Source organism: Neolamprologus brichardi, chromosome 7 (assembly GCF_056152115.1).
Source record: "Neolamprologus brichardi isolate AB-2024 chromosome 7, ASM5615211v1, whole genome shotgun sequence".
In the NCBI taxonomy this organism is placed as follows: domain Eukaryota; kingdom Metazoa; phylum Chordata; class Actinopteri; order Cichliformes; family Cichlidae; genus Neolamprologus; species Neolamprologus brichardi.
Window position 1 is genome coordinate 65882164 of NC_142110.1, and position 20809 is coordinate 65902972.

Genomic DNA, 20809 nt, shown 5'->3' on the forward strand with positions numbered 1-20809 from the left:
AGAAGGATGTGAAATTCAGAATTTAACAGGGAACCAATGAAGAGAAGCTAACATGAGCGTAACGTTGGTCGTGTCCAAATTCATGGGCTGCATCCTCCTGAGGCCGCATTTGTAGACCGATTACGTCACAGCGACGCGCCGAAGGCTGTCCAAATTCGTAGACTCCTCCGAATGCAGCCGACAAATGCGTCCTCCTTTTCCCCGAATTTGAAGGATGGGTCGGGTGTGTCCTTCTTGGCCCACCGTATCCCAGAATTCATAGCGCGGCCCAGCCAAACTCCAGTTTCCGGCAATGGCGGCCGCTACTAAGTTTTAAAATTACTCTTATTAATCTTTCTGGGTCACAAAATAAACTTTAAACATATTTTCAGGCGAGAATGTGGGTTAGCTCGTTGATAATTAAAAATGAACACAAAAAACGGAGGAAGATTTCGGGGTCCATTTTCGATTTTCGTGCCGTGGCGCTGACAACCGGAAATACTCTGAATTAAGGGCGGGAGTAGATCGAGAAGGCTAGACCGTCCAATTCCATAGCCATTTACTTCCGGCCTACCCGACCTCCTGAGGACCCAGCCTTCGCGGTCTACGTGGGCCGGGATGCAGCCCATGAATTTGGACACGACCATGATCTCTTGCAGCGCTGTTGTGCATTTACACCTGCTTCACAGAGCAGCTGATCAGCGGTGCAGAGGTAACAGAGCAGTGAAGCCCATGAGCTCTGGTCTCCATTTCACCAGTGTTGTTTTAATCAGTTACACCAGTTTTGGGAAGAAGATCAAGGTTGGAATTTCCTGTTAATGACAGAAAATATACAACGACGGTGACTCTTGTACGAGCTCAGACAGTCGAGCCCCTGAAGATGAAAACACAAGTTCAATTCAATTTTATTTATAGAGCCAAATCACAACAACAGTCGCCTCACGGCGCTTTAGTTTTCTTTGTAAATGTGGAAAAAAGCACAAATATGCTGCTGTGTAAAGTGAAAAATGTTTTTTTTTATTGTGTTGACATTCCGAATAGTCCCAGTACATCTTTATAAAAAGGAATCCCTGAATGCTGTCGCGTCATTTCCACCTAAAGCCGCTACACCAAATCAGCGAGACTTTCCCTCCATCTTCATCTTTAACAGGCTGGCGTCACGCTCCTCAGTGAGTCACAGCGTTTCCTTGCATATGGCGTGTGGCATCTTCTGTTAACCTTTGACCCTTAAAGCTGCTGAGAAAGTCTTTGAGTGTTTAAAGTTCAGCTTTTTTTGTCCGAATTTGAGAGTTTTGGTAAATCGAGGCTGTAAAACTCTACATTTACACATCAGTTCTGTATCAAAAAGCTACAAAGTTGCTACATTCTTGTTCCGGTGTAATGGCAACGCGTCTCCACGCACAGGCTGCACTGTCCAGGAGGGGGTCCCCCCCCCTTATCATTTCTCCTCCAGCTGCAGAGCCACTGCAAAGCTGATCCAGAGTCAGTTTAGTCTATTACAGGTTTTAAAGAAAACCTTGTGTAGCCCTTTATTTGTGCTGCAAAGTGAGGCCGATCAGCAGCTGAGACAGTTTCTCCGTCCACGTTTGTCTCTTATTCAAGTTAAAAAAAAAAAAATCCTTTGGCTACCTGCTGGATGTTTAAGTCTCCGTCTCACTGTCATGTTCATCTTGATTGGTGGGTTCGTTTTGGTTTAGAACTCAGCGACCAATGAGACGAGCAGAGAGGCAGAGAAGAGAGAGAGCGACAGGGAGATGGCTGCCGCCCCGCCGCAGTCCTTAGCGTTCTCCTGTAGGACGAAACAAATGTGATGCTCAGTCCTTTCATAGCAGTTTCTCTGAGTACATCAGCGTTCACCACACAATCATTAGTCAGCTTTACAGAGTGAACAGCAGATCATGGATGACCTGATGTATGAACGGTCCAGACTCTGGACTCATTTTAGCATAAATTATATTCTAACTCATGCATACTTAAAGCGAGTAGACCTACAGTGTCACAGTTTTTCTCTGCTTTTCTTAGATGCACTCAAACTTTTTATTTACATGGGGCAGCCAATCAAACAACAGCTGGGTTAAAGGGAGGAGGAGCTAAAAACAGCTTACTTCAGACTTGAGTGCTAGAAAATAAGGCAACATATTTTTGGTTTGGCTTCTTTAGTTCTGAACCAACTGATGATATGAGATATTTAACCCACAGTCTGAGTGTTTCTTTGGAGATCATCCTGATAAATGATGCACCACAGTCCAGTGTAAACCAAATGTAGATCATTACATGCAAAGCTCTTCTAGGGGAGTCCAAGAATAAAAATAAGGAGCTGGAAATGTGCCCAATACATCTGCTTTAAACAGTGTGACGGGACTGATGTTAGAGATTATACACGAGCTGCAACAACGACTGTTAAATGATTAGTGGAACGTTTAAAGTGAAGAATTTGAATCCCTTAAAAAAATCACTCGTAACAAAAGAGGTGATGTTCTGCTTTTCAGCTGACTGTTGGATGTGCTGCAGGACAGAGGTGCATCAGTACCCGACTGACCCTGAGACCTGCTTCGCCTTTATTTCACACACAGACACACACACCTTATGTGTTGTTGTTTTCTGTGTGAGATTCTTTATTTGCCTTTAAAATCACCACGTTTGTGTTTGTTAAATAGCCTTGCAGTTCTTTTGCGTTCACAGTCAGCAGCGGGGCTCAGCACTGACCTTCGGGTGGTAGGCGTGGCACGACTCAGGACGCCGCCGCACCTTCTGGGATTTCATCCTGTTGCACTTCACTGTGGCGTTATGTTCACAGATATTAAGGAAAACTGGAAGCTTGCTGTGGAATAAATATATAATGGGGACGAAATTTTGTAGAAACAAAGCATGACGTAAATCTGACGTTTCAAAGCCTCAGCTAAGAGCAAACAGATGCTGTGAGACTGCTCAGATAATCTATTAATGTTCTCATCATTGGCTGTGGAGTGCATCACTGATCTGAGGGAAAATGAGGAGATTACAGCACAAATGTGATTTTCCAGGCTGAATGCAGTCTTGCCCTCCCTGTAGTGTTTGTGGCTGTAAGCATCCAGCAGGGGGCAGCGTTTTGCTGCTGAGTATGCGAAGGATATATTTGATCTCTTTGGGGTCCAGCAGAATGGCTCCATACTGACGGGAGCAGTCGCAGTAGGCCTGAGTCACGACCAGAACCAGGTTACTGTCAGGAATCTGCTGCACCACAAACATCCTGAAACGCAAAGAAGGCCGCAGTCAGTCACTGCCAAGCATTCAATTATGCTTAAGTTGAAACTTCCTCGATTTAAGACCAGATTAACAAACTATGAATGAAGCTTGTTTTGATTTTTAAAGTGTGTGTGTTGTCATACTTCTGGCAGCGTCCACACTTGTTGAGGCTGTTGGCCTCTCTGACAGACGGGTCGTACATGAAGCCTGGATACGCTGTGTCGCAGGGCTGCAGCGCATCCACCTTCTTCTGCTTATGAGCTGTGGAAACCACACACGCGCGCGTTACACAGCATCGCTACACCTGATGAGCACAAGATGCCCACAGATGTGCCGTACTCACATGTGTGATAGCCAGCTTTGGCTGAACAGATGAAGATGGATCACAGTGACGACACAGACGGCACACGGAGGTGATGAAGGTGAGGATGGTGATGGAGAGATGATGATGAAGATGAGTCATTTATTAATGAGACCAAAAGAAAACAAAACTTGTCTAATCGTTTTCCTTTCATACTTAGTAAAATAATAATCAGGCCCCATCTTATCTTAATGACCTTGTAGTACCATATCACCCTATTAGAGCACTTCGCTCTCGCTCTGCAGGCCTACTTGTTGTTCCTAGAGTATTTAAAAGTAGAATGGGAGGCAGAGCCTTCAGTTTTCAGGCCCCTCTTCTGTGGAACCAGCTTCCAGTTTGGATTCAGGAGACAGACACTATCTCTACTTTTAAGATTAGGCTTCAAACTTTCCTTTTTGCTAAAGCATATAGTTAGGGCTGGACCAGGTGACACTGAATCCTCCCTTAGTTATGCTGCAATAGATGTAGGCTGCCGGGGGATTCCCATGATGCTTTGAGTTTTTCCTTTCCAGTCACCTTTCTCACTCAACATGTATTAACAGACCTCTCTGCATTGAATCATACCTGTTATTAATCTCTGTTTCTCTTCCACAGCATGTCTTTATCCTGTCTTCCTTCTCTCACCCCAACCAATCACAGCAGATGGCCCCGCCCCTCCCTGAGCCTGGTTCTGCTGGAGGTTTCTTCCTGTTAAAAGGGAGTTTTTCCTTCCCACTGTCGCCAAAGTGCTGCTCATAGGGGGTCACATGATTGTTGGGTTTTTCTCTGTATCTATGAAGCGCCTTGAGGCGACTTTTGTTGTGATTTGGCGCTATATAAATAAAATTGAATTGAATTGAATTGAATTGAATTGAATGGTGCTGTGATCCCCAGTTACCAGTACTGGTTGTAGGGATACATTGAGAGTGGTTGTTGTTCCCCTTCACGGGGTTGTGCCGTGTTAGAGCCGCTGTAATCAGACTGATCTCTACTGTAATGTCCTGAGCAAGCATCGACCTGTGGGACTGAAAACCAATATGCTAAAACATGCAGCTCCACTAATGACCCGAAAAAAGAGGCAATCCCAAACCAGCGCTCCTCATAAGATTTAACTTCCCAAGATGCAAAGACTTCCCAGATTTGATGGTGATTAAGTGCACTGTCAGAGAACTTGACCAGTCAGGTCAGTCTGAGCTTACCATCCACAAAATAATCAGAGTGCCAGAGACCACAGAGGTTAAAGTCCAGCAGGAACCTGACAGAGACACAAAAACACCTTGTTAAAGACAAAAAAAGCACCTGACATCCAGCAGCAGTGCTGTGAGGTAAACTGTGAAACAACTGAGGCACGAAGCAAAACTTAACTCTGCAGGTTTCAGTCAGTAAAAGTCTTTTGGTTCGGTGATTTAAAAGTTTGAGTCCAGCAGTCTTTATGATTTATTTTTAAGCTTTAAAAATCTCTCGGTGGTGGAGAGGTTCAGTTTGCAGTTAAAATGATTTATGCATATTAAAAATGTGAACCACGCACACTGGCTCATTATCCACACGTTGTATTTCACACCCTGAAGACATGAAGCGGACAGAAGTCTCCCTGGACTTACAGTGTGTTTGCTGTTAACATCATTATGAAGACGTTTCTAATATAATAAGAACAGAAGCACATTAATAGTGACTGAGAGATGTAGATGTTATCCTATGTTATACCTTTACAACTACAATGAAGTTGGAAACTGCATACAGTACAAAATATACGATAATATATTTTTTTGTCTTGTTACGGCCCTAGCAGGGCCTCCTCCTGAAGGTGCCTGTGTGGGCGTGTCCCACCACCTCTTCTGCCTGAGGTGCCACCTTTCCCTTTTGTGCAGCTGACTCTCGTCAGTAATCAAGGAGATTTAACCCTTTAAGACCTACCATAGAACCAAGTCCGCCAGAGCTTATATTATATTTTTACATGCTGTGGAGCCATTTTTGGGAGCATTTCAAGTTGCTATACATCAATACAACCATTACAGCCTAGATTTTAATAATATGTCTGCATTAAGTGCATAGTAATTACATAAATTGCAAAAAAGTGCAATAAACTACAAAAAAATTGAAAATCGTTTTTGTTTTTTAACATATATTTCTAGTTAGAGAAATTTAAGAGGCTTATCCCTCAAAACTGTAAATACAAAAAAGTTGCACAAAATAGTTTCCCACCACAGGAAATTTATTTTGAGTGTCTTCATAGTTTTATTTTTGAAATACACCAATTTTTATACACTGCAGGAAAAACAAAAATAAATATTATAATGCAAATTTGCAAAAAAGCAGCATATGTATCAAAATAAACTATTTCCAGCAGTGCAATATTAGTCCTAAGCATCCCAGAAACGACACAGAAAGTCATAAAGTCAAAGATAACTTTTAAAAACACCAGTATAGGCTCATGAGGCTATATGGTAAAAAAAACTACATTTCCGCGAAAATGACGCCACTTCCGGTTTCGGGCAGGTAATGGCGGACATGCGATAGTTCGCGCTGACGTCTATTCCAACATAGGAAGTGTTACAAACAGCTGATCGGATCGGCAAAGCGTGTTTCTGGAATATTATGTTTTTGTTGCTGCAAGTGCTTTTTATGCAATTTTTGCAAAGCTATATGTGGAAGGAAACTGTGACCGAGGACAAGCTGATGGCATAAGATGTAAGTACAACTCCTCCGGTTTCATATGCAAAAAAAATTATTGTGCTAGCTCACGTGGTTGCAGAGCTACCGGGATTTAAAAGTAGTTACCAAAACAGAGCGTGCCCGCTCCCACCGGTTTTAAAGGGTTAAGCCCAGGGAAAGGTGAGCTCTGGGCCAGAGTGCCATTAGTGTGTTTGCAGCTAGTGAGCTGCTCTCTTTCGTTTTAACTTACTTTTTACTTTATTGACCACCGCTTGAGTTGTGTTTGTTTTCTTTAAATGGTGATAGTGGCTTGTCCGTCTCTTTTAGTTAGTATTGATAGAAACTTTAATAAAACTCTTTAATTGAACCCTTTTGCCTCCTTGACTCCTTTTTCTGACCCGGACACTTTTTGTTACTTCCCCCCTCATCGCCTGGACCCTTTTATGGGACCGTAACAATTGGGGGCTCGTCCGGGATCTGAAAAGGGAGTTTGAAATTAGTGGTGTTTGGGGTTTTTTGGCTTTTGTGTGACAGTTGTGTTGCTTTTTGAGAAGAGTAGTGTAAATGACCCAGATTATTTATCTTATTGATATTTTTCAAACAGTTAAATCCCTGAACGAATTATACCTTATAATATAGATTCGACTCTTATTTTGAAATTCAGAACGGGCAACTTCCGGGAAGGAAGATCGTACTGCTACTGCTTGCCATAGAAACGGTTAATGAGAAAGTTACCGTTTTCCATCCATCTTTAAATTAGCATCTAGCTGGAAGGCGAACAGGTATGTTTGTTTGCTGTACTTGTTGTTTACATTTCGGACAATTTGTAAATGTATTATTTGATTGTTAATAAGTTTATGAGTGATCTAGCAGACTGATGCTAGCACCTCCTGTGCCTTTTCTGTGAATTAATTAGCATAACGGAAACGTGAATCAATCTATCAAGTGAATGTTTATTTTGTTTTATGTCATGATTACAGCTCTTACGATGTGTCTATGGTAATTTGTGAATAAATGGGTTGGAATACCCCACCATGGTCCATCCGTAATGATCATTGAGTGCATCGTCTGAATAAAGTCTGGCTGGAATGCTACAAGTAGAAATACACCTTCCCAGTTAAGTTAGGTGAGTGTCCAGCTGAGCTTTTAGGGGAACGTAACACTGTCACAGATTGAGTGACGCCACAGATTTGTGTGCCTATTCTGTCCATTTCCAGCTCCTTCTTTTATTCTTGTACTCTACCAGAGCAGCTTTGCATGATCAAAAGTTCAAAATAATCCTTTCTTTGATTCTAAGCAATGATTTACATTTGTTTGCACAATCCCGTCAGCGTAGGACATTTTGATAATGTGATGTTGCTCTTTAGCACTTACATCAGCGCGTTGGAGAAGAACCATCTCATCAAAGCCATGATGACGTAGAATGGCTGCAAAAGGGAAAACAAGAAATGAGAACTTTGGTAGAATAAAATCTTAAAAACCATCAGAAGATTTCTTTAATCTTCTGATGTTAACCATGTGTTGGTATAGAAATATACAACAGATAATATCAATAATATAAGAAGCAAGCCTCTGTTGTCATCAGTAGCTAAATAGTAACGAGACTCACGCTGAGCAGAGGTCGCGCGCTGCTGGCGTGATGGTGGCCGGTCTTGCACATTGCCTGGTAGTCGAACAACGACACTCTGGAAAAAAGAAAGCGTGTTCTATTCTTCATAGTTACCAACATATTTCAAAATAAAAAGAAACATGAGTGGAAAATATGTCTTGAGTCAGTCATACTTTTTAAACATTCCCATCTTGAGCAACGAAGCCATGATGGACCCGTCTACCTCGCCAAAGAAGCGACCAATCTGTGAAAGACGACATGAAGCCAGCAGGCTTTTGTTATTAGAATTCAGCAACATGAAAATTAAGGATCATTTACGGTGTGGAGGAGTTTTACAGAGCTGTAAAACTAACAGCAAACTGGAATGGGGTGTTCATGGACTAAAACTGGATGGTAATAAAACTGTCACCCCTCTGCTGAGCGCCAGTGATACCTGTGAGGCATCTCTGCAGGACCCAAAGGACGCTAAAAGGTAAAACCCACAGCAGCCAGAGCCTGCTCCTCTTGCTGCCATTGGTCAAGAAATACAGTTTCTGCTTTATCGCAAAACTTCAGAACAGTTTCTTTCCTCAGGCCGTGAGACCACTGAATCATCTTTCACACTCTTTTTTTGTTAGTTTCATTTGGTGAAACAACACTAGCATGTCTATGTGCAAGCTGCTGTTTCATAATAATAAGTGATCGTGAATCTCAAACAGCTACATTGGTTTGAAAGAGGAAATGAGGGAACTACAGTCTCTTGACAAGCACCTTTTAAATGACTTTAACTCCATGACAATTTTTGCTGGAGACAAAATTCTAGTTATTCTGGTAAGAATAGAAATTAAACGTTATGTATATTTTTATCTTTTTTGTATCCCAGTAGCACAAAACATTCACTGGGTACTGCTGTTTGAACACAGGTAGAAAAATATAGTACCATAACTCCCAGACCACTGTGGGCTGGAGAGAAAATACAAATGGTTCCTAAAAATGAGAATTATTTTCTAATCTTGCAGCCAAAATTACACAATAACTTACTTGGGTTAAACGGTAAAGTTATCAACTGACCCATCCATCCACCCTTCTCTCCTCTGTTACTCCTGTTATTATTACTATAGTCACCAGAGGGCGCTGTTGCCATAAAATGAAATTCTTGGTCATTATCATGTGCTCAGGCCAAATGACTCTACATAAATGTCGACCAGTAGCCATTTAGCTGGTAATCTAAGTGCATGCACGTCCTTAAAAAGTAGCCTCAAATTAAATTTCCTACACTCCTTTTTCCTGGGTTTGTGGAAAACATTACTCTCTTAGCAGTCGCATCTATTCTAAGACAGCATGCAAATAGAACATGATCGGTCAGCAGGTTTACATGAAGATAAGGAATGTTTCAGACAGATTTAAAGTCACCGCTGCGTTCAGCCTGAGAGTCTGCAGTGTGTCGGCTCTTTCCGGCCCTCAGCAGCAGCAGCAGGACCAGAGTCTCTGAATTATTCAGAGCATTTTGTCTCAGCGGCTCTGTTCACGTTTACAAGCTGCTCTCTGCCCACACTTCATCTCTGTCTGGACGGATTCTCCCAGCAGCCTCGGAGGATTCACAGGTTGCTGAGTGTTAGCAGTTGGATGCTGCTTACACACCAAAGTTGACCCTCTGTTTTTCTGGCAGCAGCAGTTGCAGCAGAGTGTAAACACACTGAACTAAACAAAAGCACAACGAGTGCCAGGAGCTCGGCGGGAGCGCAGCAGCAAAGGCAAGCAGGCAGGTTCAGGTTTCCATGCTGCCTCTGAAGGGCTTCAACCAAAACTGGCTCATTATATTTAACAGGCTGAGAAAACATCCACCAGTAAAGATCAGGATTCATGAAATCATTGTCTAAACAAAAAAGCAGAAACTTTGATTTAAAGCGAAATTAAGGTTTATTGGTGTAAGGTTTATCAGAAGAACAACAGCACGCTTAGATCCTAAGTGTGAACCCTGAATGCTTTCAAAGGTTTCCTCTTTGCGCTCCAGTTTATGTACATGAACGCAGAGTAATTTTGCAGTAGGAAGTATATATATATATACATATATATATGAGAAAAAAGTCAGATGAGAACATGGTATTACATTTGAAAATGTGTGAAAACTAAGGAACAACCTACATAACGAAAAAATGAACCCAATGTGAAAAGTGTCAAAACTGCAGTTCCTTTAATGTCCACTAGAGGCTGGAACCTAAACTGAGTCAGTCCCCACAGACTCCCATGTTAAACGGTCCAACTTTATGGCATTAAAAATCAACACATAAAAACAGTTTAGTTCATAGTTACACTTAAAAAGTACGGAGCCCCGCAGGGGACATGGGAGAAAAAAAATTAAGACGGACTTTTGCGAGATCTCGCAAAACTAACTCGGGATCTCGCAAAACTTTTGCGAGATCTTGCAAAAGTTTTAGCCGCATTCTTCGAACGCCGGCTCGAAGCCGACCGGGAGGTCGAGGCACGATGTGCCGGGAAAGCGGTGTTCCTCCCGGCTGTAGTAGGTCTCAACCTCCCGTTAGCTCGAAGCTAAGAAGAATGTGGCTAAAACTTTTGCGAGATCTCGCAAAAGTCCGTCTTAATTTTTTTTTTCTCCCATGTCCCCTGCGGGGCTCCGCAAAAAAGAGAAAACAGTATGATCTCAAATGTATGCTTAACCTCAGATTTTTGCAAGAAAATGTACGGATATATGAGAAGCTTCCAAACATGGTCCAAGAGAGGAAAACACAGGAAGCAGTTAGGAATACCAAAACCTGCCTAAATGTAACAACAGGTGTATGACTTGGCCTCCAAATTCCTTAACCTAATTCTTTATTCAATGCAATCCAGCTTGAGATGGGCTGCAAAAACAAGCCTAGTATCCAATATCTCATATGTCATGTCTTGGTGACCTAATAGGATGATCTGATATGCTCGTGTCGGTGTTGTTCCCACATCATCATAATAAATGTTGTTCCAGGTTCAACATTGCAAGTGACCAATCACATTGTTGTGACATCATACTTTTGCAAGCCAAGCGATTCATTCATTTATGAAATTCCAATGTTGCAAGGACAATATGTATAATGCTTAACGTTAAATAAAGAACAGTATCCTGAAATGCAAAGAATTCAAATTGCTGGATCGGCGGACAGAGGCGGTTTCTCGCAATTTATGTAGATTTTTTAAGGCGTTTTTTTCTGAAGTCGCAAAAGTATGACATCACAACAATGTGATTGGTCACTTGCAATGTTGAACCTGGAACAACATGTATTACGATGATGTGGGAACAACACTGACACAAGGATATCAGATTGTGCGTGACTAATATCCCAGGACCTTTGAGGTCTTCTGAGGTCCTGAGGTATTTGGGCTGTTTTGGTGTCATAAAGTTTAATTCTGAGAGACTAATGTTTTAAAATGTCCAAAGTATGTGCACTCCAACAGTTTCATTCAGTCAGTTTCTACTTTTTTAGTTGTAAGTAGTTTCCAGTAATTTTGTTTCCCCTTACAGGGTCGCTAGCAGGCTACAGACTCCAAGACGTGTTCATTTCATCATATTACACAGGAAGTGTAATGTGATGACCTTATAGTTGTACTTTTCAGTCTAACCTGCTTTCAGCCCCGAGGTTGAACACTGTACTCTCACAGCAGGTTCTCAGACAGGATCATTGATCATCACTCGGACGTTTCCTCCACACACGGCCAGCACCACCCAAAACAAGCCTTCTGTTTTGCTTTGTCACCCTGCTCACTACACCTTCTCTTGCTGACCCATTTCTTATAGTCAGCACTGACTTAATTTCTCTGCTGATTAAATATTTACCATGCCCTGCACAGCGGCTTCGGCATCGGGGTGGATTCGGGGCGTTTCCGCAAACTTCCTGCAAATCCCAGAGCTCAGCAAAACATTGAGGAAGTGCTTCATCATAATATCTGCTTAGTAAGACCACTGGGAATGCAGGAGGCATGCAAATAATGAAGAATGAGCTGATTCTGGCTTTAGGGTTACAGAATATTTTGCTGCTGCATGTAGCTGATGTTTCTCCTTTTAATCATACTTGAACGTCTAGTTTTCATTTAGCAGCAAATATCTCACTGCTACTCATCAGATATTGCACCAGTTGAACAAAAACATCCAGTGGCATTGCATCTGCAACAGTTCAACCTGAAAGCTTCTCACCTCCATGGGCACTTGTTCATTATGTGTTTTAGTTCCGTTCTTTTTGTGAGGGACAATCTCAAATCCACAAAAACATTAATCTCATGTTTAGCTAGTAGTCAGCTTCCATCTGGACAGGAATGTAGAACAGTATAATACAAATACACACATATACATATACAGAGGGCATTAAACACAAATAGAATGATGTAATAATTAGCCTAACAGCACACTTTAATAAACATAATGAGACAATTTCTCCCTCACTGTCCTATCTGAATCCAAACATCACAGGCTGTGTGATATAACCATTTTTAGAGGTTTAGAATTAAACAACAAGGCACATGCTTCCGCCCTCACACTCGCTCTGCATCTCCATTTTGCTTTCAAAGATCTCCCGCAGCATGACCGAGATACCACCTTTATTCTTTGTGCAGGCTTTATAAAGATAGTATAAGGGAGTGACACACCTTTCAGGTCTGAAAAGTGCAGCCAAGGTGGAAAAGGCATGAAATCTGCATTCTTTCTAATGACCAGCAGTGGCCGACTACTCTGGCTGCAACAAGACTTACGTCTGTGAGATTACAGGCTCTATTTGTAGACATCTTGCTTCATTAAGAGACTTCACTGACCAATCGTGATCTCACGGTGGCTACGTCAGTCACAGATATCTGGGTCAAGACTTCCCATTTCCTGTCCCCCAGACACCATTTATGAAATATGTGTTCATACATGGTGAATAGAAATGCAATGCAACTGCTACACAACTACAGACTGCTGAAACATGAAACATTAGAAGCAGCCCTAAAACTCTCATCCCTGCCTTCATGGCCAGTTTGAAGAAATTAATTTTGATAATTTAAGATAAAGTAACTCACTTTGGCTTTTGTACAGATGTACTTAAGATTTTAAATATAGTAAATACAAGTAAAATACAGTACAGATGTATTCAAATCAAGTTTCCTGAAGATTTTAAATAGAGTGTCCCAAGGCTTAATTTATAGGTCTCATTTAATTTTTTTATTAATAAAATAGGAAATAATATGCCTACAGATAAAAAGAGCACCTTTATGCTGATGACACCATACGTTGCTTAGTTGGCTCTTCTCTGAATTAAACTGCTGAGGAGCTACAAGTTGCCTTTCAGCAGCTGAGGGTATTATTTTGAAATTTAAAATGGGTTCTTAATGGTAATCTTAAGAGCTTGAAAAACGTAGGTGTCTGGACTTCTGAAGCTTTTTAAATGAGAAATGTAACATCTTTCCAAACCTAAAGACATCCAGTCGCCTTCTTTTTTCAAGCCTTTCCAGGAGTGTCGAAGTCCAGGCCTCGAGGGCCGGTGTCCTGCAGGTTTTAGATCCCACCCTGGGTCAACACACCTGAATGAAATCATTAGTTCATTACCAGGCCTCTGGAGAACTACGGCTGTATCCCAATTCAGGGTCTGCAGCCTTAAAGGCCGCATTTTAAGGCAGATTATGTCACAGCGACGTGACGAAGGCTGTCCCAATCCAAAGGCTGCTCGAAATGCGGCCCTCAAATGCGTCCTTCATTTCCCTGAATTTTAAGGACATGGCGGTGTAGACTTCGTGGCCCAACATATCCCAGAATGCATAGCGCGGCGGTGGGTGTGGATAATTTTGCCGAAAAAAAAACAGCGGATGAGGGGCACCCGAAGAGTAAACTTTAAGTAAGAACTGAATATTATGTCACTTATTTATGTGCAAATGTTTAATAACGAAGAACATTAAAACATTACTGTTGGCCACATGTCGGCAAAGTTATGTGACATTAGTGACGTTTGTACTAACTTGGTTTTAAAGCCTTTACTTTAAAATATACGCCGTTCAATAGCGGAGCTTAATCTTACAGAGAATGATCAAAGCTCATGTAGAAACAAACAAACAAATGAACAAAAGATTTTCTCCTTCATTTCTGTCAAACAAAGCTGTATGAAACGTTTGCAGCTGTTAGTATCATGGTTGCTAGGCAACCTGGGCAGCGACAGAGGCTAGACCGTCCCATTTAGCCCAGTACGCGGCCCTTGTGGACCATTAAGGCTGCGTACTTTAAGGCTGCAGACCCTGAATTGGGATACAGCCGACAAGACATGTTGAGGAGGTAATTTAGCCATTTAAATCAGCTGTGTTGGATCAAAGACACATCTAAAACCTGCAGGACACCGGCCCTCGAGGCCTGGAGTTCGACACCTGTGCTTTAGACTAACATGATCAGGATGACTGAGAACCTACACAGACATATCTACGCAATGCTGACTAAACCAAATTTATGTTGTTTTCCACAAATCACTCCCAGATGTTAGATCTCAGGTTTTCATACCCTTTAAATAGATGTTATGTTCAAGATTATAATCTTACAAATATTTGGGTATTTTGAGTGAATATTGAGAAATTAGGGGAAAAGCTGAAGGCTGGATTGGGTTTTTATTATTGAAATATGGTTCGTTTGAATTTATCAGTAGGGAATGTCTTGCAGCAGGGACTCACAGGGTCTGGTGATTACTTAAAGTGTCACCTTTCAGTTTATACATTGACTAATGTTTCTAAAGAGGGAGCTGGGGTGAAGCTTGTTTGGAGTAGAGACTAAATAAACATAGGTTATGAAATCCTTTTAGCATCAGTTGGACTGCTGACTAAGTTACTGAAGTGATCCAAACACACTGTAAGCTGACTGATCTCATTTAAGTCAAGGCGCTAAAGGTAACCTTAAATTATTTCTCTTATTGCAGCACACACAGAAAATTTTGTCCCCTGTAACCTCAAACTCAAAGTGCTTCTGGCAGCCAGAAGGTCAGCATACATTAAGTACGGATCATCTGGCCTTAAGGTCACTAAGACTGTCATGTAACACAAACATCAGGCATGCCAAGCTGTATTGGAGGCAAGTTAAAAAGCTGAAGCACTTTAAGCGAAGCAGCAGATGTGGGATTGGAACATGGCTGCTCTGTACCAGAGTGTGTATATGTTGAGTTTGTGCATGTATGGAGGTTTGGTAGGTTCAGGATTAATCCAGTAATGTGGCTCTTAACAGGCTGGGTTAATCCAGAGTTAACGAGCAGCTGTCAGATGAACAGCAACCTCGCAGTCCTCACATTTCTTTACTGGATGACATCACCTTATGGTGACATGCACTACATTGCCAAAAGTATTGACTCACTCCAAATAATTAAATTCAGGTGTTTCAATATCTTCCATGGCCACAGGTTTTTAAAATCAAGTACCTAGGCAGACTTCTTCTACAAACATTCATGAAAGAACTGGTTGCTGTCATTGAATTCCAGGGTGGTACCGTGATAGGATGCCACCTGTGCAACGAGTTCAGCTGGGAAATTTCCTTGATGCTAAATATTTCACAGTCAACTTCTAGTGGTATTATAACAAAGTGGTGCTGAAGTGTATCCGGTCGTTAAGTGATGCCGTGATGAATCCTACTTCCGGGCCTAAAGTAGTCTGCCTTTAATATGGCTTTTGTGTTGTTAACATGTTTAATGTTTTGTATTTTCTTCTATTTAATCTCAAAAATCTCCTAAAACAGTCAGTGATCACTGTTGACCTCCCTCGGCTTTTATTACCACTAATCATTTATTTAAGCTCAGTTTTTAAAACCTTAGGATGTAACTACAGCCCAGCCCATGCAGCAGTATATGAATGACTAACCTCGTATTGTGGATGGATTATCTCAGTTGTTCTCTGGGCTGAAGTTTGGTCCTTTTACAGCATCTTGCCATGCGATTACATTTGTTCCTGACCACCGAGAACACTCACGTAAACTTTTATCAAGTGGAAAAAAAGTTAGCTTGTTTATATTATGCTAACATAGCTGTGTCGCTAGCGGTCACGTAGCACATCATTATATACCAGCTAGCCAAACTTCAGTAACCCTACAAACGTCACTGCTGTTTAGTTTTCTGTCTTTATTTGTGTTGGAAGTGATAACAGAGCTGTACGTTTGAATTTGTTTCCAAAACCCGCAGTCAGGACATGCTATATTGTATTAAGATAGAAGCTAGCTAGCTAGCTAGCGAGCTAACTTCCTGCTAACTTCTAACTCCGTTAAATGTCATAAATTCAGTTTTCATGGATGCCTGGATGTTAAACTCAATTGTTACACCTGGTAGAGCAGAACGCTGATCATTTTATTAAAGATGAAAGACTTTAGACAGTTTTTCAACTCTCAGTAATGCCATAGTGATCGTTTGGACCTGCAGCGGAGTTTAGGCCCAGACACGGCTAGTGACGTCAGACTTAACGACCGGATAGTGCTCAGCGGTCGCCAACTTTCTGCAGAGCCAGTCACTACAACCCTCCAAACTTCATGAGATTAGTTTAAGAATAGTGTGGATAGAGCTTTATGGAATACCTTTCCATGGCTGAGCAGCTGCATCCAAGCCATTCATCACCAAGTGCAATGCAAAGTGTTGGATGCAGTGATGTAAAACAGTGTTCTCTGGAGTGAAGAGTCATGCTTCTCCATTTGGCAATCCAATGGACGGTTGCTAGGAGAACGAAACTTATCTGACTGCACTGTGCCAAGTGTACATTTTCATGGAGAGGAGATTATGATGTGGGGTTGTTTTTCAGGAGTGAGGCTCAGCTGCCTTGTCCTTTCTAAACAAGTTTTAAAACTTCACTTTCACATAGCAATACAGTACTGTGCAAAAGTCTTGCCCCTCATTTCTTTATATTTTGCTTCCAAGGAGCCAGACTTCTTGGTACATTTTTGAAATGGTCTTAAGCAATAACTCTCCGAGGAGGAAGCAGGAGTACCTAGAGAGAACCAACACAGACATGTGGAGAACATGCAAACTCCAAACAGAAAGGCTTCAGCCAGGTAATGGATTTGCGCCCTAAGGTAACAGGGCTACCAACCATGCTGCCCAAACTGGTCACCATTTCAGGGAGCAATAAACCTAATTCCATATCCCATTTTCCCAGCAAAATATAAAGAAATGAGGAGTGGCTTAACAGTAACGATGCCAATCTATCTGAGACTGGTTGCAGTCAGTTCGAGCTGGACTGTGATTGTCTGAAGAAAGCTTATTGCCCTCAACCTGTGAAATTGCTGATTGATTAAAAGTGATCACCCAGAGGTTGAGGCTGCTGCACATTCAACTACTGGGCATTGCAACTACTTGCAATCAGTTTATAACAACAACAAAAATCCATTGCAATCAACGAGCAACCACCAGATTTTCCAAGCTGTAATGAAGTTGCACCAAGATGAGGTCTGCAAATGACCACATCACATCATTACGTAACAGTTCTAATGTTTTGGTTCTGTTATATAAATAAATATTACTGCTACAGATTTTAAAACTGAAACACAACCAAAAACTATATAAAAATATAATAAATGTCTGCTGTCTGGCTCTGCCATCAATCTGTGGAGTAATCTTGAAAAAGCTAAAAAAGGCAGCTGTGCTGATGCAGTAACACTGCAGAGGCTCATGAGACTTTCAGCTGTGTGGTTGCAGACGAATCTACTCTTTATTTTTTGCATTTCTTAATTTGCTGCAATCTTTGTGTGAATTAGCAGAGTGACTGTTATGTTCTTGTGGGATTAGTAGAGATGCCGATTGCATTAGCACTCTGAGTTGTACCATTAATGACGCCATGATGCCACCAAGTCTTGTGGCTTGTGGAAAAAAAAAAAACCAACTTTTAAAACTTATTTTAGGACAAACTCAAAAGTCTTGATGCAGTTTAAAAAATATCAGATTTGAAAAGCAATTCCATACATAAGTTAACCACTAATTTAGACAGAGATATTAAAACGACTGGCCATAGGCCTGTCGAGTGGCAAAACTTCTTTTTAAAACTAAACTGTCAACAATAAAATAAATCCTTTGTGTTTAATTAAAGTGTTGTCCTTAAAACACAACTGGAGCTGAAATATCTGCAGCACAATCACTCAAGGCAAAGATTGCAGTCATTCTCATTTGAGAAACATGGAGTACAATTTCCAACCCTCCCTTTTTCTCTAATGTTTTTCATCAATACTGTAAATATGTGTGATTGTCTTACTGTTCCTCTTCTGCAAGTTTGTGATGATGCAAGTGCGCACTCATGGTGCAACCATAAAGGGCTGATCCAAGAGTTTTTCCCACCTACTTTAACACTGGCCTTGATGGAAGTGGAGGTTTGAGTTTTAATGACTTATGACAGAGAAAACACAGCAAGCATGCTTCAGGGAAGTAAGCAAGTTTTCCTTGTTTGCAAGAAAATTCTACTTGCAGGGCTTTTCTCTGAGAAGAGATGTGATGGACTTAAACCCACTCGTAAACACAAGTGTGATCTCAACCTGGTGAAGTCAGATCTATCCTGCTTCACAGTCGGTCAGATGAAGGAGGCAGGCGCAGCAGCTGTGATGTTTACTGTTAATGCATCACACACGCACACAGATTAAGACCCAAACTGTCCTCAAATCCTGTGAGGCATCCAGATGTTGTTTATGAGCACATTAAATGGTCCAGAGAGCTGCCACAAAACTGAGAAATCACCTCCTGACTCTGACTGTAGGTCTGACAGACGAACAACACATCCACGACATCCACGATCGCATTTTTTAATTAAAGAATAAAAAATAAACACAACTTTTTGACTCCAAACAGGTTAAACAGAGGATTCAAAACCCAGTTTTTCTTGATCAGTTCAATTCAACTCCAAATCTATAATAATGGTCACCTCAAGGTGCTTTGTATTGTAAAATAAAGACACTACAAAAATAAAGAGAAACTCCAACAATCAAACGACTCAATATTAGCACTTGGTGACAGTGGGAAGGAAAAACTCCCATTTAACAGCAAGAAACCCCTTGAAGAGCCACAACAACAGGATTTAAAGTCAACATTAGAAAAACAAGGTTTAGAACAAACAAACAAACAAACAAAAATCTGTTTCAAAAAATGTCCTTGGGGATTATTTCAAATACTCTTATACCAAACACACTACATATTTACAGCCTCGATAAATTCGGTGTAAAGATACTTTTTGATACTTTTGTCACATACTCATCTTCCTCCTCAAACCTTCAAGCTGTCTGCTGGAGTTTCCTTCCTGTTAAAAAGGAGTTTTTCCTTCCCACTGTTGCCAAGCACTCGCTCACAGGGGGAGGGGCATTATTGGGGTTTTCTCTGTATTACTGTAGGGTCTTTACCTTAAAGTGCCTTGGAGCAAATGTTGTGATTTGGTGGTATTTTACCTCCTAGGACCTTGTGTCTACATATGTGGACATCACATTTTTCTCAAAAACAAAAATTTAATCTTGTAATTCATTGTTTTTACATTCTTTAGGTCCCAATCAGCCCAAATAGCAAAGAAAAATGAAAAATGCATGCCATGAAAGAGCTTGGGTCTTAGGAGGTTAAAAAAACTGCTTCAACTGGTTCAGAACTCTGCTGCTCGCATTATCACCAGAACCCCTCCTACCAGCACATCACCTGTTCTTCAGGAACTTCACTGGCTCCCTGTGAAATTCCGGATAATTTTCAAACTTCTTCTGCTCGCCTTCAAGGCCCATCATAACCTCGCTCCTCCTTACCTTTCTGACCTGTTAAGCACCACCTGTTCTGCCCGCTCACTTCATTCTTCTTCTTCTATCCAGCTTGCTGTACCTTCCTTCCGCCTCACCACCATGGGAAGAGCTTTCAGCTGCTCTGCTCCCAGGCTGTGGAGCTCTCTGCCCCCAGAAATAAGAAACATTGGTTCTCCCACAGTTTAAATCCCAACTCAAAACTCATCTGTTTAAACCTGCATATTCACTGTGAATCTACAGTTTGTTCATTTTATCTTGTGCTTTTGTTTTATTGTTCTTATTCTGCCAGTTTTACTAAGTGTTTTATCCTATTGTAAAGTGTCCTTGGGCGACTTGAAAGGTGCTCATAAATAAAATTTATTATTATTATTATTAAAACAAACAAACCAACACTATACTATACTGAATATTGTACACGACTCAGGCTTCTCAGGCAATGCAGCATTTAGCTGCCCCCAGCGTCCTGTCTTTCACCTTCCCTTTAACTGTCTGTTAACCCGGACGATTTGTCTAATGCTACGTGTTGAGAAGCAGGTAGGCACTATTACTGAGAGAGAGACAGAGAGAGAGTACTCGTGCTCCAAACGTCATTGTGAAAGCATACAGTCTATAGGAGAGAGTGACAGTGCATCCTCAGACGTCATCCCTGCTATTATAAAGTCACTGCTCGAAATCATCGCAGGCCAAAATGACTCTGCAGTGCAGATCTAAAACTGTACGCAAGGGCACAGATACAGTTGCTGAGTATATTTAAATTTTAAGCAGACAAAATTCTGACTTCAAAATACCCACCAACAATTTTTATATATCCAAACAATGTGTAAGAGTCATTTAGAAAACAGGGAACTCCATCCATCCATCCATCTTCATCCGCTTTATCCGGGGCCGGGTCGCGGGGGCAGCAGCCTAAGCAGAGAGGCCCAGACCTCCCTCTCCCCAGCCACCTCCTCCAGCTTATCCGGGGGAACACCAAGGCGTTCCCAGGCCAGCCGAGAGATATAATCTCTCCAGCGTGTCCTGGGTCTGCCCCGGGGCCTCCTCCCAGTGGGACATGCCTGGAACACCTCACCCAGGAGGCGCCCAGGGGGCATCCTTGTCAGATGCCCGAACCACCTCAGCTGGCTCCTTTTAAAGTGGAGCAGCAGCGGCTCTACTCTGAGCCCCTCCCGGATGGCCGAACTTCTCACCCTATCTCTAAGGGAGAGGCCAGCCACCCTTCGGAGGAAGCTCATTTCCGCCGCTTGCATCCGCGATCTCGTTCTTTCGGTCACTACCCACAGCTCGTGGCCATAGGTGAGGGTAGGGACGT

General features: G+C 41.8%; 1 protein-coding gene across 1 annotated transcript in view; it reads right to left on the reverse strand.

Annotated features, from left to right (window-relative positions):
• Positions 1 to 975: 975 nt before the first annotated feature.
• Positions 976 to 20809, reverse strand: part of LOC102777031 (voltage-dependent calcium channel subunit alpha-2/delta-4-like) — a 124489-nt gene continuing 104655 nt past the window's right edge. Inside the window, exons 33-41 of the mRNA XM_087844161.1 lie at positions 7979 to 8049; positions 7806 to 7881; positions 7571 to 7623; positions 4744 to 4799; positions 3548 to 3568; positions 3348 to 3465; positions 3088 to 3208; positions 2686 to 2763; positions 976 to 1768 (exon numbers count right to left, since the gene is read on the reverse strand). Of these exons, the coding sequence (XP_087700287.1) occupies positions 1673 to 1768; positions 2686 to 2763; positions 3088 to 3208; positions 3348 to 3465; positions 3548 to 3568; positions 4744 to 4799; positions 7571 to 7623; positions 7806 to 7881; positions 7979 to 8049 (690 nt within the window). The 3' untranslated portion in view covers positions 976 to 1672. The remainder of the gene's footprint in view (positions 1769 to 2685; positions 2764 to 3087; positions 3209 to 3347; positions 3466 to 3547; positions 3569 to 4743; positions 4800 to 7570; positions 7624 to 7805; positions 7882 to 7978; positions 8050 to 20809) is intronic.